Below are 15,651 nucleotides of genomic sequence, written 5' to 3'. Positions count from 1 at the left end.
CGTCGACATCCATCCAGCCGCGCACCGCGCCGTCGGCATTCACCGACGCGGCGTCGCGGCGCGCGCGCGATGACGACGTCGGCGCTGAACGCGCGGGCGAAGCTCTTCGTTCCGGGCGTCGGGATCGTGACCCCGGAGAGGGGCGGCGCGCGCGCGCGCGAGGGCGCGGCGCGGAACCCGTTCGAGGACGACGACCGTTTGGCGACGACCGCGCGCGCGCGCGACGACGCGGGCTCGATCTCGGCGCTGTCGAGCGAGGACGACGACGCGCGCGAGGCGGCGGTGGAGTTGGACGCGTCGACGCTGTCGATGGACGGTCGGGAGGGCGCGGCGACGATGGAGTGGGTGCGGTTCGACGACGACGACGACGACGACGACGACGACGGCGAAGGCGAAGACGCGACGACGGCGAACGATGCGGACGACGCGGTGCGGGACGCGCCGGCGGCGTCGGTGTCGCTGTTGAAACACGCGAGCTCGTTTCACAGCGATGCGTACGGGGCGAGCGCGGAATCGCCGAGGGTGGAGGATAACGCGACGCTGCGAGAGCCGCTGTTGCGGCGCGGCGACTCGTACGGCGCGGTGGAGGACGCACTGGAAAATTCGCCGCAGATCGTCTTGGAGTTGGATGCGGTGGACGACGCCGTGCCCGGGGAGAGTATGAGCGCGGCGGCGAGGGAGAGTGGGGCCGCAGAGCCGCTCTTGGCGACCAACGCGAGCTTGGCGGAGTACGGCGCCAAGGACGACGGCGATTCGCCGAGGGAGTGGCGGGACGTGCGAGTGCCGCTGTTGCCTGTGGTAAAGGAGTCCACGTACGGCGCGGCGTCGCCGATTCGACCGGTGCAAAGTTCACGAGGGACAAATGTGCGGAAAGTGAAAGAGTTGGAGGTTCCGCCGCCGATTCAAATCGGAGAAGAGACGAACGCCTCGACGAAACGCGAACTGAATGATTCGGCGGCGCAGACACCTTTGCTCGGAAAATCGTCGAGTGGGCCGAACCTGATGAGCTATGGAGCGGTAGAAAAGCAGGTTCACGGCGGTGCGGTCGCAGAGGGCGAAGACGAAATAGATTTGCGTCACTTTCTTCAGAGCAACACGGCGCCGTACGAGCGACTGGACGAGTACGAAGAAGAAGACTATGAGTACGACGCGCCCGCGAGGGACATTCAGATGGATGATACGAATGATGTGGATGTCGAATCACCACTGCCGTCGGCACCACCCTTGATCGAATCGATTGAGTTTACGCATGCGCGTCCGCTCGTGGATGATTTGTGCTGCATCGTCTGGACGGTGGCGAGAGAACGTCTCGACTTGCTCCAGCCTTTGTTCCGCTTGCAAGGCTCTTCGATCGGTCGAATCACGCTTGCGCATCTGAGGAACGTGATGGAAAAGCTCGAGCCTCAGCGCGCTAGCCCTCGCGCGCTCGATCGTCTCGAGGCGATGCTTTGCGCGTGCGGATACGTTGAGGACGTTACGCTGTCGGAATTCGTCCACGCCACACATGCTGGTACACTCGCCGCGACGAGACTTTCTACGGGATCTGGAGCGAACGAGGCGGCAGTCTTGTGCGGCTACTTGAGTGAGCTCATGTCCCGTACACCGGCGTCGGCGCAAACCGCGCTCATGCTCGGCGGACGACGCCACAAGGCGTGGCTCGATTTACCGCGACTCTTGGCAAAGAACTTAGAACCCAATCAGTTGTGTTTGCTCGTCGCGACGCTCGATTTAGCGGACGATCTGACGGCCCATGAGCGATTCGTGGATATGACTGTGTATCAATCGTGGCTTCGACGAATGCAAACCATGCTGCGCTCAACGCCGATGCCCAGGAAACCGCTGGAAACTGTGGCGCAAAACGCGCCAGCGCCGCCGACTCCGAAGGAGCTCATGATGCGTCGAGCGAAACGAGACAGATTGGTCGCGTTGTGGGAGGAGCGTGAGGCGCGCCGACGTGGGAATAATTGATCGCATCCGCGCGCTAAATCTAGGAATGTACAATGAACGAATGAACGGCTAAATTATTTCTATCATTTCTTCGTGAAGAACATGCTTCGTAGGTCGCCTTGACGAGGTTTCTTCGACGGCACTTTGTGCGAAGCCGCGAATCGCGCGCGCGACTGTTCGGCGTCGTCCATTGATTGCAATCGTCTCGCGACGTGCCAGTCGAGATGTTCAGTCTGCTGCTTCAGTGGAAATGTCCGCGCGCACTCGTCGCACGTCCAGGTTTCTTCTACAGACGCGACGGCTTGCGTCAAGGCCGTCTTAGGTGAAAGAAGAAAGTTATCTATACGCTTCTGATCTTCTGGCACATCTTCTTCGTGATCGAATTGCGAAACTCGCGCGCCGACGAGGCGTAGAGTCATGTTCGCCCCGATTGAGTTTTCGTTGCGCATTAATCGCAACGCGCTATTCACGATGGTCTTGACATCGTTCGTCGGCCCCGCGAGCGTGGTCTGACGTTGAATAACGTCGAACGTGCTTCGTTTCAGCTTCACGGCCACCATGCGGCCTTTCAAATTGAGCCTCTGACATTCTAACGCCACCTCGGTCGCGAGCTCGGTCATTTTCGCATCCAAGTAAGCCTTGTCCGCCGTCGCCTTGAAAGTTTCGCTCTTGGAAACACCTTTTCGTCCGCCCGAGCCCTCGGGCGTTTCGCGCGGATGACACTCGGTACCGATGCCGAGCGCGATGCCCAGCAAAAAGTCGAACGCTTTCGGTGTGAACAAGGCGAGCATCGTCGCGCGCTTTGCGAGCAAATCGCCGCACGTCTTAATATCAAACTCGTTCAGTATCCTCTCCAGCGTCTTCCCAATGCCGTACATTTTGCGCACAGGCAAGTCGCGAAGGAACTTCAGAATATCGTCACGCGTCGTACCCAAGATGTACTGCCCGTTTGGCTTGTTGAAGTCTGAGCACACTTTGGCCAATCGACGCGAGCACCCGCCGCCGACGGAGCACGTCAATCCGCCCGTCGCTTCCTTCACCTTTGAGCGAATTTCCTCCGCGATCGCCTCCATCGTCGTGTCGTGCTTCTCGCAATACTCCGTCACCTCGATGTACGCCTCATCGAGCGAACCGGCGATGTAGTCGGGATTGTACTGCGCGAACACGCCTCGCGACTCGTTCGACGCCTTGACGTACTTTTTAAAGTCGGGCTTCACGAATACCAAATCTGGGCACAACTTTTTCGCGATGAATCCCGGCATGGCCGCCCGCACCCCGTATTTTCTCGCCACATAATTCGCCGTCGTCAACACGCTCGACGGTCCCGCGGCCACGCCCACGGGCACGCTCTTCAACGCCGGATCGTACAACTCCTCGCACGCCGCGTAAAATCCATCCATGTCCACCACCAACCACTTTCTCGCCCCGCTCCGCGTCCTCTCCATCGCTCGCGCCCGCTCGTCCGCCCGTCGTCCGAACGTCTCCCACTCCGTCTTCGTCATTCCCTGGCCCTTCGCCTTCATCGCCGCGATCCTCTTCGACGTCGCTCGCTCCTTGCGCGTCTCGTTTTCGTGGTGCGGCGTCCCCACCGTCGCGTCGTACACCACCCTCGCCACGCGCTCGCGATCGACGTTCTCCATCCCAGCCTTGGCGTGCGTGAACACGCTTCCGTACGACAGCGCCGCGGGCGCGCGCGTCGCGTCCGCGCTCGCGTCGCGCCGCGCGTCGTCGTCGTTCGTTTTCGTCGCCATCGCGTCGCAACCGTCGAATTCGTGATCCGCGCCTCGCGCGCTCGCGCCCTCGTCCTCGCTCGCGTCGTCGTCGTCATCGCGCCAATCCAGCGCGTCTCGCTCCGTCCACGCCTCGTCGTCGTCCATCGCGCGCGCGCGCGCGTCACACGGCGACGCGTCGCGCGGTGCCGGAATCGATCGCGGCGACGAATGCCGCCGCGCGCGCCGCGCGCGCGCGACGTCTACGCCGTGCGCGTCGGCGACAGCGTCCGCGAGCGCTTCGGCGACGCGCGCGCGCGCGCCGCGCCGCCGCTGACGGTGTTCCGGTACGATTTCAGCGCGTCGAACGCGGACGCGACGGCGCGCGCGCGCGTGAAAATCTCGCCGTGCGGCGCCGTCGACGTCGCGTTCGACGCGGTGCGGGACGGCGACGCGCGCGAGGGCGATCGTCGCGCGGTGCGGTACCGCGGGATGCGACGGGCGCGACGCGCGCGCGGAAGGGAGGACGCGGAGGAGGGGGAGGCGCCGCGCGCGAGCGACGACGGCGCGAGCGAAGACGTCGGGATCGACTGCGCGCTGGTGTTCGACGAAGCGAGCGGGACGTTCACGCTGGAGGCGGTGGACGGGGAGATAGGAAATCTGAGGATCGCGCGGGAGGACGCGGAGGACGTGGGCGCGGGAGAGTTGACGACGAAGACGGAGGAGCGACGCGCGGCGGCGGCGGCGGCGGCGGCGAGCGCGGCGGCGCGAGACGCGCGCGAGGGCGCGGACGCGAACGGCGAGCGCGACGTCGTCGACGCGCTGCCGTCGTCGAAGAAGAAACCTAGGAAGACGTAGAAATTCTACTGTAGAATAGAGTGGATAGAGGAACGAACGCGCGCCGTAACCGACGCCGCACACCGCGGCGCGCGCCGTCGCGATCGATCGCGCGCGGCTCGAATGCGCGCGAACGCGCGCGCGCGCGAACGCATCGCCGGCGTCCTCGCCGCGCTGCCGCCCGTGGAGCACGCGCTGGCGTACGGCTCGGCCGTGCTCGCCGACGCGTCGGTCGCCGGACCCGAGCGCGCGCTCGACGTGCTCGTCGCCGTGCGCGATCCCGCGGCGTGGCACGACGCGAACGCGACGCGAAATCCATCGCACTACGCGTGGCACGCGCGCCTGGGCGGTGGGCGCGCGATTCACGGCGCGGCGACGACGCTGGGCGCGGACGCGCACTACAACGCGCGCCTGCGGGACGAACGGGGACGCGCGTACAAGTACGGCGTCGTCGACGTGCGCGACGTCGTGGATGATTTAGAGCGATGGAAGCATTTATTCGTCGCGGGAAGGATGCACAAGCCGCACGAGACGGCGCGCGCGTGCGATGCGATCGTGAACGCGCAGGCGCGGAACGCGCGGAGCGCGGCGAACGCGGCGCTGTTGACGCTGCCGGAGACGTTCAGCGAACTCGATTTTCATCGCGCGATCGTGCGGTTGTCCTACGACGGGGACGTGCGATTCGCGTTCGCGGCGGAGGATGGGTTGAAGATCGAGCGCATCGCGAGATCGAACGGGGAGGCGATGCGAGAGATGTACGAGGACGTCGTGCGCGAGCTCAAAGGCGTCGAGACGTCGGCGTCGACGTGGCGGCAAGATAAGAGCCCTGAAGCGACGCGCGAGCGCATCGATGCGTTGCCGGCGACGGTGACGACTATGTTGAATAGAGTTGAAGTCGGCGACGACGCTGAACGGGTCGGCGACGCGGTGCGCGCTTGCCTGAGGCGAATCGTACGCGCGAGCACGCTGCGACAAGCAGTCGCGGGGCTCCTGACCACGTCGCCGACGAAGACGCTCGCGTACGTCGGGGCGAAATTCTTTAAAGCCGCGAGCAGTCGCGCGACGAATAGCTCGAACGACGCGCGGTAGATTAGTGTTAGCCATTAGTTAGCGACGACGAAAGTGTGAGGTGACTCAATTGAATTGAAATTAAATCAGCGGCGGAACTTGTCCGGCGGTTCTACTTTCGGCTATGCGGCAAATCGACGACGTATTCGCTTAGTTCACGAACACACTGGCGAGCTTATCCACTTGTCCTCTGACGGACATGTCGATGAAGCCGGAGCCATCCTTGCCGTATTGCACGACGAAGCCGCCGAGGAGAGACTCGTCGACTTCCGGCTTGAGCTTGATGTTCTTGGCGCCCGTCATCTCTTGCAACTTCTTCGCAATCATGAATTGTTGCTCGTTTTCGAGCTTGACCGCGGAAGTCACCGTCGCGACTTGCGTGTCCGTCGCCTCGCAGAACAAAGTTTCAAACTCGGCGATGATGGCCTCGATTTGGTTTTCACGTCTCTTGTCCACCAACAAGTTCAAGAAGTTGCCCGTGAACGCGTGGAAGCCAGCCTCCTTGCCGAGCTTCGCCAAAACATCCTTCTTCTTTTCCGCGACGATGGTCGGGTTGGCCAAGAAGCCCGCAACGCTGGCGTTCGCCTTGACGTACGCGTCGAGCGTCTCCATATCGGCGTGCACTTGTTCGAGCGCGCCGGAGGACTTGCACGCGTCGACGAGCGCCGCGGCGTAACCGCTGGACACCGGGTTGGACTGCAACGCGCGAAAACGATCAATCATCCGTCAGTCTACCGTTCTCGTCAAACGCACGTCCACCCACACCGCGTCAAACGTCGGATTCGTCCGCGCCGCGCGCGCGCGCGCCAAACCCCTCGAGGATACGCCCCGCGCGATCGCCGTCGCCTCGTCCCGTCCGCCGTCCCCCCGTCGACGCCCGCGCGCGCGCCGCGACGCGCGCGCGCGACGCAACAAAACTCCCACGCGCGTTCGCGGTCCTCTTCATCGCGTTCGCGCCTCGTCCGACGCCGTCGTCGTCGAGGATAACACGCCCGATCGCGCCCCTCGCGATTACTCGCGCGCGCGTTCGCGTCGCGCGCGCGCGTCGCGCGCTCGCGCGTTCGCGCACCTTGGCGCCGTGCACGACGACGGAACGCTTCGCGCGCGTCTTATTCGCGCGACGGTGCGCGACCACGGTCGGTCGCGCGGCGGTGGAGGACGCGGAGATCGTAAACATGACGCGGCGCGGTGTGGCGCGCGCGCGCGCGTGCCCCGCGGGGTCGGCGCGTCGTGTGCGCAAACAGTCAGCCGACATCACTAGGGTTTTCGGCGCGCGCGATCTGGATAAACCAGACTGCGCGCCATATCCCGGGATGGAGAATTCGGACATTCGGCGTCACACGCGGTCGGTCGCCGCGCGCGCGTTTGAAACGCGCGACGCACCGCGACGACGCGCGACGCACCGCGACGCGCCGCGGCGAGACGCCGCGCGTGCGGGCGCGCTCGCGACGATGTCCGCCGCGGGAAAAGTGGCCGCGCGAGGCGCGTTCGTGCTGTTCGAAGGCGCGGATCGATGCGGGAAGTCGACGCAAGCGATGCGGTTGGTGCACACGCTCGAGGCGCGGGGGGTCGAGGCGGAGCTGTGGCGGTACCCCGATCGCGCGACGGCGATGGGGAAGATGATCGATCAGTACTTGCGGTCGAAGAGCGAGATGGAGGATGGGGCGATACACCTGCTGTTCGCGGCGAATCGATGGGAGAAGAAGGCGCTCATGGAACGCAAGCTCGCGAGCGGCGTGACGTTGGTGTGCGATAGGTACTCGTACAGCGGGTGCGCGTTTACGGCGGCGAAGGGGGTGGATGGATTGGATTTAGAGTGGTGTCGCGCCCCTGAAGTCGGATTACCGCGTCCGGACGCGTTGATGTATTTAGAGTTATCGCTCGAGGACGCGGCGAAGCGCGGCGGCTTCGGCGAGGAGCGATACGAGACGACGGAGATGCAACGCGCCGTCAAGGCGAGTTTCGAAGCGATGCGAGAAGATTGGTGGGACGTGATCGACGCCAATCGCGAACCGGACGTGATTCAGGACGAAGTCTTGCGCATCGCGCTGAGCGCGGTGGAGAAATGCCGAGCCGGACGCGAGTTGAAGCGGCTGTGGCAGTCGTAGCGCGCGTGCAACAACCAAACCAACCAACTCTGCGCGTTTCCTCACCCTCGCGCGCGCTCGCATGGCTCCGAGCGCCGACGTCGACGCGTTAGACGCGCGCGTGACCGACGAGTTCGCGCGCGCGTTCGGAGGCGACGCGGTGGCGGACATCGCGGCGCACGGCGAAGAAAAACTCGCGCGTTGGCTCGACCTCGTCTTGACAAAGTCGTCGAGCGCGGATGACGACGACGACGCGAAGAAGGCTCGAGAGCGCGTCGTCGACGCGACGTACGCGGCGCTGCAAGCGCGCGGCGCGTGGCCGCGGGAGAGCTGGCGAGATGCGTACGTCCTGGCGCAGCTTCGACGGTGCGCGGCGGCGCTGCGGGACCGGGACGGCGACGGCGAGACGCGAGCGGAGAGCGCGCGGGAGGCGATGCTGGCGGTGGACATGGCCTTGATCGTGGGTGCGCCCGTGGATATGGTGGTTGATTTCGTGCGCGCGTGCGAGCGGGCGTTGGGGATGGACGGACGCCGTGAGGTGAGCGCCGGGCACGCGCGAAGCGCGTCGACGAGCGAGTGGTTGTTCCCGAGCGCGGCGCCGAAAGGCGACCGAGGCGATCATGCCGCGCAGACGAGGCTCGCGCGAGTGCATCATCGCGAAATGGACTTGAAAACGTTTAAGCAGCGCTATTATAAGACCGAGATACCGGTCTTCATCGAATCGCTCGGTGAGGAATGGCCGGCGCTGCGCAAATGGGCCGACTTGGAATGGTGGCGATTCGTCCACGGTCACCGCAGCGTACCGTTAGAAATAGGCAAGTACAGCGACGTTGAAAACTGGAGAGAACAGGTGAAAACAATCGCAGACTTTATCGATGAGGACATGTTGCCTTCGGTGAGGGGCGCGAGCACAGGTGATGTTGCGTACTTGGCGCAGCATCAACTGGTTGATCAGCTTCGCGAGTTGGCGGAAGACTACGCGGTTCCAGAATATGTCAGCGCTGGAAATTGCGCCCCTAGCTTCGAACGGGTCTACGTCTGGATGGGTACCGCGGGAACGATCACACCGTGTCATTTCGACACGTACGACAATTTATTTGGTCAGGTGCGCTTTGAGCAACTCGTATTTTTGTCCACTTTCGTTGCGGGAGTCTAATAGAAGCCGGTCTGTGAAAGTCATGGCAGCCCGGTGATACCGACTCCCTACATAAACGCGAGCGCCAATAGAACCGGCGTATCAAAGTTATGAGCGTCGGCCTACACAGCGCCCTACATTCGTATTCGCCAACCCCGCCGCCGCCGTCGACTCACTTCGCGTGTTTTTGTGCTTGCAGGTTGCGGGATACAAGTTGATAAGACTATTTCTCGAGTCGGATACGCCTTACATGTACCGCACGACCGCGTCTAAATCCACGACGAGACATTCGCAAGGGAACTTCTCCGCTGTGGACGTGGAACACCCCGACCTCGATCGCTTCCCTGAATTTAGCTTAGCTACGGCGTACGAAGTTATAGTCGGACCGGGCGACTTTGTTTACATCCCGGCAAAATGCTGGCACTACGTCCGCGCACTCACGCCGTCGATAAGCATCAACTTTTGGTTTTAGATATAGAATATCAATGCATAGATTGGCCGCTAAACCGCATAGACTCGCCATTGGCCGCCGTGCGCGCTCTTGGCTCGCGCGTCTCCTCGCTCAATAGATTTAACCTTCGCCATGTCCGCCGTCACAGCGCATCGCTCACCGCGCTAGGCCGCATTATCGCGTCCTGATACGCGAAGAACATCATCAACGACGTCATTATGGTTAGTAAGTCGCCGTCGCTCGACTTGGAGTACCTCCGCGTCGCCATTCCTTCGCTGCAAAAGGTTGTCCCGCAGAGCGTCGGGTGGACGCTACTCTACGTCTTCCTGCGCTTCGGCGTCCTGCGCCGACGCACAGCCGACTTTTCCAATCGCACTGTGAGCTTCATTCACGCCGTCGTGGCCATTTACATGTGCGCGCGATGCCTGCCGACGTGGGGGGCGCTGTTGGAGAACGTAGGCGGAGCGAACACGATGGCGCACTTGGAGTGCATGACGCTGTCGCTGGGTTATTTCGTGTACGACTTCTTTTATTGCCTGTTGAATAACGAGGTGGAGAATGTGGTCCATCACATGTTCACCGTCGGCGGGCTCGCGAGCGGAGTCATCACCGGGCGCAGTGGCCCCGAACTGGTCGGGTGCTTGTTTTTGATGGAGGTGAGCAATCCGAGCTTGCACTTGCGCTCCATGTTGCGCGAATTGAACATGAAGGATAGTCTCCTGGCGACGTTGAATGACTTGTTGTTTGCGCTGTTGTTCTTGCTTTGCCGACTCATCGTCGGTCCGCCGTTGGTATGGCGAACGGTCGTGAACGACTCGAACACGTACATCGTCAAGGCGGGCGCTCTTGGCATCTTCGTCGTGTCCGTGATGTGGGGTTGGCGCATCATAATGATGATTGTGCGCACGGTGAAAAAGTTGTTCGGCGGTGCCAAGGCGAAGAAGGTGTGAGTTATCGCTGTCGACTTTATGTAATAATCTACGTAAACTATTCAAGTCTAAAGCTCGTCGTGTTGTTTCAGCGGTTCGGCCTCGATCCAGTGCCAACGCTTGGGCTTCTGCAGCGCACTCATGATGGCATCCCCCCACAACCTCGGAGCATCCGCATTTTTGAACAATTTTTTATGCAGTGCTTTCTTGATGCGAGCGCGTGTATTCGACTTTTGCTTGTCTGTTGCGTTCGCCGCCTTGACGGCGATTCGAACATATTCGTCAACCGTTCTGGCGATGAAATCCTTGATGCCCATGACTCTGTAATAAGCTTGTGTCCAACGCTGACCAATGGTCTTACCGGGTAGTGTAATCACGGGCGAACCAACTTCGAAAGCTTCTCGCGTCGTGGTGTCGCCACCAAAATAAACGCTATCCAAAACGACGTCTGACAGCTTGTACATTGCCATTAACTGGTAATGCTTCATTCGCGGAATGAACACGACGCGGTCGAGATCAACGTCTCCTTGCTTAATTAATCTTTCCACGACTTTTTCGTGCAACGCCTCAAGCGCGTTATCGACGAGCTTCATGAGAATGATTATTGCGTTCGGATCTTCTCTTTGTATCTTGCCCAAAATCTGGTCAAACGTAATGTGATACTTGAACACGGCTTGCGGGCAGAAATACCATGTCAAACCGTCACGGGATGAGAGTTTCTCCATTTCTTCAGCCGGAATGAAATCAAGATTTTCTCTGGTGAATTGATAGAACGGCGCTTCACCAACAATGATCGATACTTCTCCTTCAGTTCGTGGCTTGTAGTACTCCCACGCCGCCTTTTTACTCTTAACCAGCAGTAACTCCTCCGTATAGAAGCTCTGCGCTTTCTTTTGATCGGGAAGCTCGGCAAGATCCCAAGAAATAAAATAATCCATGATCCAAGCCGGGATACCAGATGTTACGGGGTGACCGTGCGTGACCATTTGTACCGGTGCCAGTTTCGCCACGGCGAGATCGTGCATCTCGCCCGTCATGAACAGGTCAAGATAAATCAGAACATCAAACCTTCTCTCTTCGATCGCCTCGCGATTCGCTTTGACGGTTTCGAGATCACCGCCCTTTATCAACACGATGCTTCGTTCGGGACGCAACGAGAGATTTATATCCTCCTCCTTGATCGGATCGCGTGGGTAGTGCACCATGTCGACTTCAAATCGCGCGTCGCGTTGAAGCCCGAGCACGATTTCTCCGAAGTTTCCCCAAATGCTCGACTCGGACGTGAAAAATGATGAGACGGCACCAATCTTGATTTTACGACGCATGAGCGCCTTCTGCACAGCCGTGCTCTGCGCGCTCGACAGATAGTTGTCGTCGTTTTCGTACACGAGCGCATTCGCCTTGTACAAAAGATCCGGGAACGCCTTCAACTTCAGTTGCACCCATCTCGAGTACTCGTCCTTATAGTCTACGCCATCGAAGTAGTACGCGATTGAAAACACGTTGCCTAAACCTGCTTGATTACGGCAGAAAAGATCGTCCTTGCGGAGCATTTCGTCGATTCCGGCATTATACTTTTGGATCCTGCGGCGCTCCTCCTCGGGCGTCAACGGAAAGTGGGGCACAATCGTGGCGTAATACAGCTCCCAGCAATCGTCTTCGCCATGTTGAGAAGTGTTTAAACCCTTTTCAAAATTAATGCGCGCGCGTGCGGCCCAATTTCGCGTCTCTCTCCAGTATCCGCTTCGCATGGCGATGCCAAAATAAGCGGCGGAATTCGGCTCGAGCGGCGGCGAGAGGCCATCGGGGTCATCGATGGCAGACTCCATCCGCTCGATGCCCCGTAATGCCGTCGAGTGATCACCATTCGATTCGCCGACCATGATCTCCAAGGTACTCATCGCAACCATAGTGTACGAATTCAAAGGATTGAACTCGAGAGATTGCAGATACTTTTCGTACGCACCCTTCTGGTCGCCCCGAGATTCTCTCACTCTACCTGCAACGAAAAGAGCGTCGGAATAATCGCCGTCTGAATCAAAATCATCCCTCCCTACGTCACGCCCCCCATTAAAATCCTCGTGGATGCCACCGAGAAGTACAATCCAGTCATCGGCGCGTCCCCTTAATCCAGGCGATCCCCAGCCGAAGATTTGCGACGCATACACTTGTTGTACTCGCCGGAGACGAACCGAAGTCACCTCCCAGTAAGACTCGATCGCCCCATGCATCGCTTGCTCGAACGCATCCGCATGTTCTGACCAATCTTGCTTAAACTCGTATATAGTACCGAAAGTACCGACTGTCTCGACGAGCGCGCCTAAACTGCTCGTCACGACGTGCACGCCTGCGCTCAACGCCTCGATGGCGGCGATGCACGACGTCTCCATCCACGTCGAGGGATAGGCAAAAATATGCGCCGAACGCAATGCGTCTCGTACATCGTCATTCGACACCGCGCCGTGATACGTACATCCTGGATGTTGCTCACACGCCTGAAACAACGGCGCGTACGGATGGTCTCGTTCGTGCCACCCGTATATAGAAAAGCTTGAATACACGTCCAAATGCAACATACCCTCGTGCGCGTCGTACAATCTCGGGAACACGTGCATCAATATATCCAATCCACGATGCGGCGTGGTGTGATAAATCAACCGCAGCACTCCATCCTCCGGAGGTTCTTTACGTTGACGTTCGAACGGCTCGATGGCGTTTCTCATCACCACCGCCTTCTCTCCGAATACATCCCCGAAATACGACTCATACGCGCTTTTCTGCCACTCACTCACGAACATGAATTTTGCAAACTTTTCCCGATTCTTCTCTTCGCGCAGATGCTCGCTCTCGGGATCGTTGGGCAAATCCTGCAACCACAGCACGTTCGGCCGTCGCGCGTCGGCGCTCAGCGCGCGCACGCGCGACTTCACCACGTGAAATCGCTTCACCAGCGCCCGCGGCACGCGCGCTTCCAACGCCGCCGACATTAACTCCGTCCCGCCGCGCGCGCCCGGCGTCGTGCCGTCGTCCAGCGCGTCCGCGCGCACCCTTTCCGCCGCGCCTGAAGATTTCTTACCGAACCACATCGCGTCGACAGAGCGCGTCGCGCACGCGCCGACGCACGCGCCGACGAGGGCGAGCGCGACGCGCGCGCGCCACGAACGTCGGGTCGCGTCGCCGCGCGCGCGCGCGCGCGCGGTGCGCGCCATGCCGCGCGTGGGCGCGTGACGATGCGCCACGTCGACGCGACGACGCCGGTTGGTGACTTTGGCATTTGACATGGACGAAGCTAAATTTGGCCACTTTGACGCGCGTCGATCGAGCATGCGCGCGATCGCGTGCTGCCCCGTGCGCGTGGATGCGCTGGCGATGTACGACGCGAGCGACGCGCCGCGAATGGAGAGTCCGACGGAGTCCAAAGGGTCATCCATCGGCGTCGAGGAGGCGGCGTCGAGCGAGGACTCGGAGGCGGACGCGAGACGACGACGCGGCGAGGTGACGCGAGATGTCGGCGCGAGCGCGAGTCGAGGACGAGAAGCGACGCTGCGGAGAAGCGTGAATGATGCGTTGATGGCGCTGAAGCAACGGAAACGAACGGGTCGAGTGGTAACGCGGAGCGGGTCTCGAGCGCCCGCCGGTTTGGCGATGCCGGTTCGCGCGCCTTCGGCGAGAAAGAAGAGCGAGCGGGCGGTGTTTGAGACGTACGCAAATTTGGCGCCTTTGAACGACCCTGAGACCGTGATGGTTGGAGTATTGGTGGTTTTGAGAGGCGCTGCGGAGCGCGCGTGGGAAGAGCGCTTGGAGGCGATTGCGCTCGCGAATCGACTCGTCATTCATCACGTCGGCGTGGTGTCCGCGAATTTGCGTCCTTTCATCATCGGCGTCACATCGTGTCTCGAGAGCTTGCGAAGTTCTATTTCGAAAGCCGCACTCAGTCTCATCAAGACGCTGGCGGTGCATTTAAAAGGTAAGATCAACGGTGAACTTGGATGCGTTTTCCCGAGCGTTCTCAAGCGCGCCAGCGAGTCGAGTTTCCTCTCAGCAGAAGCAGACGAGGTTTTGCACGTCTTGATAGAGGCGGCTGCCCCTCACGCAGTTATCCGGACACTGTCGCAACATGTTTCGGCTCGAAGACTTCAAGCGAAAATCGCGTTCGCCTTGACGTATTGTGTCGAACGCAACGCCGAGTGCGCCTCCGTCTTTCGAGGGAGAGCTGGACGGACAGCTTTAGACCTCACCCTCGCGACTCTGGACGTGTGTATTCGTGGGGGGCATCCGGACGCCAGACTTTATGCAAAACGCTGTCTCTCTTGCCTGATTGACGTACTCGGGAGCGATGGATTGGAGAAACCGATGCGTGCGTATCCCGATTTGTTCGCGTTTGAAGAAAGTGGTAACGCATCCGTATATTAAAAAATTGCTTGTCGTCGTGGTTTATCGAAGCGTTGGAGCAAGAGTCATATGATCAATCTCGAGAATTTCGCGTTAATCTTCCTTCGCACCTTCGGCGTTTTCTTCCGTGCGGTACTGTTCGCGCCAGGCATCGCCCTTGTTGTTCTTCGGCACGCCCTTTTCGATATCCGTGGAGGACAAGTTGAGCTTCGATCCGAGCGCCTTGTCGTCATACTTCGTCACGTCGACGTCGTAGTTTTCAACAGTCATGCTGTCCTTGAGCGTTTCCGTCACCGGCTTCGCCAACAACCCGTCTTTACCCTTGGTGTCCGCCTCCGCTTCGAATTCAGCCGTCTTGGCGTTCGCCATGCCGAGCGCCGACGCCGCGAGTTCCGCGCGAAGTCGTTCCCGTTCAGCCTGTTGCTCGGGCGTTTCCTTCTCGCGCTCAGCCTTTTGCCTAGCGATATCAGCCATTTGCTGACCGAGCGGCGAGTTCGGATCGACCTCACTCGCGATCGAATTAAGGCGTTCCGTCGCGTTCTTTCCTCGGCTATCTTCGCCGAATCCGCCGTACGCGCGTCCCTCCGTCTGCAAAATCTTAAGCACGTTCTCCGGCGTCTTATCCTTCAATCGCGCGATGTCTTGCGCCTTCGGCCAGAACGACTTCGCCCCGAGCGGGAGCACGAGCCAAGAGATCCCCTCGATCGAGCCGAGCGCCGTCCCCGGCAAGCCGTGTCCCGTGAGCGTCTTGCACAGCAGCGACAACCCCACGACGGGCACCGCCGCCGCCGTCAACAGCGGCGGAATCTTGTACGAAATCTCGTCGTACTTCGCCATGAACTTTTCCGGCGTGAAATCATCCGCGCCCGCCGCGCGCGGCGCGACCGCGCGCGCCCCGCGCGTCGCGCGCGCGCCCGATCGCATCGACGCCCGCGTCGATCGCGCAAAGTGCGACTTCTGCGTCATCGCGACGCCCTGCTGCGCCATCATCGTCGTCGATCGCGCGAGTCGCGCGGTGTAGGTTTTTACGCGCGTCGAGCGATTCGCGAGCGGTTCGCGAGCGTGCGCGCGCGCGTGAGTGCGGGGAACGCGACGC

At 60.7% G+C, this 15,651-nt stretch overlaps 10 protein-coding genes across 10 annotated transcripts; 6 read left to right on the top strand and 4 right to left on the bottom strand.

Moving 5' to 3' along the window:
* Nucleotides 1-69: 69 nt before the first annotated feature.
* OSTLU_93000 (predicted protein) lies at nucleotides 70-1,968 on the top strand (the record flags this gene model as incomplete). Its single annotated transcript, XM_001418838.1, has 1 exon — nucleotides 70-1,968. One exon carries the CDS (start codon nucleotides 70-72, stop codon nucleotides 1,966-1,968), a length of 1,899 nt encoding a protein of 632 aa, XP_001418875.1.
* Nucleotides 1,969-2,342: 374 nt separating this feature from the next.
* Nucleotides 2,343-3,623, bottom strand: OSTLU_3450 (predicted protein; the record flags this gene model as incomplete). The annotated part of the gene is made up of 1 exon (XM_001418605.1): nucleotides 2,343-3,623. A coding segment is annotated over one exon (1,281 nt), but the record flags the coding sequence as incomplete, so codon positions are not given.
* A 525-nt stretch (nucleotides 3,624-4,148) lies between these two features.
* OSTLU_32542 (predicted protein) lies at nucleotides 4,149-4,514 on the top strand (the record flags this gene model as incomplete). Its single annotated transcript, XM_001418837.1, has 1 exon — nucleotides 4,149-4,514. One exon carries the CDS (start codon nucleotides 4,149-4,151, stop codon nucleotides 4,512-4,514), a length of 366 nt encoding a protein of 121 aa, XP_001418874.1.
* A 102-nt stretch (nucleotides 4,515-4,616) lies between these two features.
* On the top strand, nucleotides 4,617-5,582 carry OSTLU_32541 (predicted protein; the record flags this gene model as incomplete). The annotated part of the gene is made up of 1 exon (XM_001418836.1): nucleotides 4,617-5,582. One exon carries the CDS (start codon nucleotides 4,617-4,619, stop codon nucleotides 5,580-5,582), a length of 966 nt encoding a protein of 321 aa, XP_001418873.1.
* Nucleotides 5,583-5,619: 37 nt separating this feature from the next.
* Nucleotides 5,620-6,744, bottom strand: OSTLU_32540 (F-ATPase family transporter: protons (chloroplast)). Its single transcript, XM_001418604.1, has 2 exons — nucleotides 6,631-6,744; nucleotides 5,620-6,257 (listed from the first exon to the last, which is right to left on the bottom strand). Exons 1-2 carry the CDS (start codon nucleotides 6,736-6,738, stop codon nucleotides 5,712-5,714), a joined length of 654 nt encoding a protein of 217 aa, XP_001418641.1. The 5' UTR covers nucleotides 6,739-6,744; the 3' UTR covers nucleotides 5,620-5,711.
* Nucleotides 6,745-7,012: 268 nt separating this feature from the next.
* Nucleotides 7,013-8,316, top strand: OSTLU_32539 (predicted protein; the record flags this gene model as incomplete). The annotated part of the gene is made up of 1 exon (XM_001418835.1): nucleotides 7,013-8,316. One exon carries the CDS (start codon nucleotides 7,013-7,015, stop codon nucleotides 7,667-7,669), a length of 657 nt encoding a protein of 218 aa, XP_001418872.1. The 3' UTR covers nucleotides 7,670-8,316.
* Nucleotides 8,317-9,147: 831 nt separating this feature from the next.
* On the top strand, nucleotides 9,148-10,185 carry OSTLU_50142 (predicted protein). The gene has a single exon (XM_001418834.1). It carries the CDS (start codon nucleotides 9,453-9,455, stop codon nucleotides 10,182-10,184), a length of 732 nt encoding a protein of 243 aa, XP_001418871.1. The 5' UTR covers nucleotides 9,148-9,452; the 3' UTR covers nucleotide 10,185.
* Nucleotides 10,186-10,231: 46 nt separating this feature from the next.
* OSTLU_16060 (predicted protein) lies at nucleotides 10,232-11,716 on the bottom strand (the record flags this gene model as incomplete). The annotated part of the gene is made up of 1 exon (XM_001418603.1): nucleotides 10,232-11,716. One exon carries the CDS (start codon nucleotides 11,714-11,716, stop codon nucleotides 10,232-10,234), a length of 1,485 nt encoding a protein of 494 aa, XP_001418640.1.
* A 2,308-nt stretch (nucleotides 11,717-14,024) lies between these two features.
* On the top strand, nucleotides 14,025-14,576 carry OSTLU_92998 (predicted protein; the record flags this gene model as incomplete). The annotated part of the gene is made up of 1 exon (XM_001418833.1): nucleotides 14,025-14,576. A coding segment is annotated over one exon (552 nt), but the record flags the coding sequence as incomplete, so codon positions are not given.
* A 72-nt stretch (nucleotides 14,577-14,648) lies between these two features.
* On the bottom strand, nucleotides 14,649-15,542 carry OSTLU_32534 (predicted protein; the record flags this gene model as incomplete). The annotated part of the gene is made up of 1 exon (XM_001418602.1): nucleotides 14,649-15,542. The coding sequence occupies one exon, from the start codon at nucleotides 15,540-15,542 to the stop codon at nucleotides 14,649-14,651; it is 894 nt and encodes a 297-aa protein (XP_001418639.1).
* Nucleotides 15,543-15,651: the final 109 nt, after the last annotated feature.

Source organism: Ostreococcus lucimarinus, chromosome 7 (assembly GCF_000092065.1).
Source record: "Ostreococcus lucimarinus CCE9901 chromosome 7, complete sequence".
NCBI lineage: Eukaryota > Viridiplantae > Chlorophyta > Mamiellophyceae > Mamiellales > Bathycoccaceae > Ostreococcus > Ostreococcus sp. 'lucimarinus'.
This window is presented reverse-complemented; position numbering and strand designations above follow the sequence as displayed.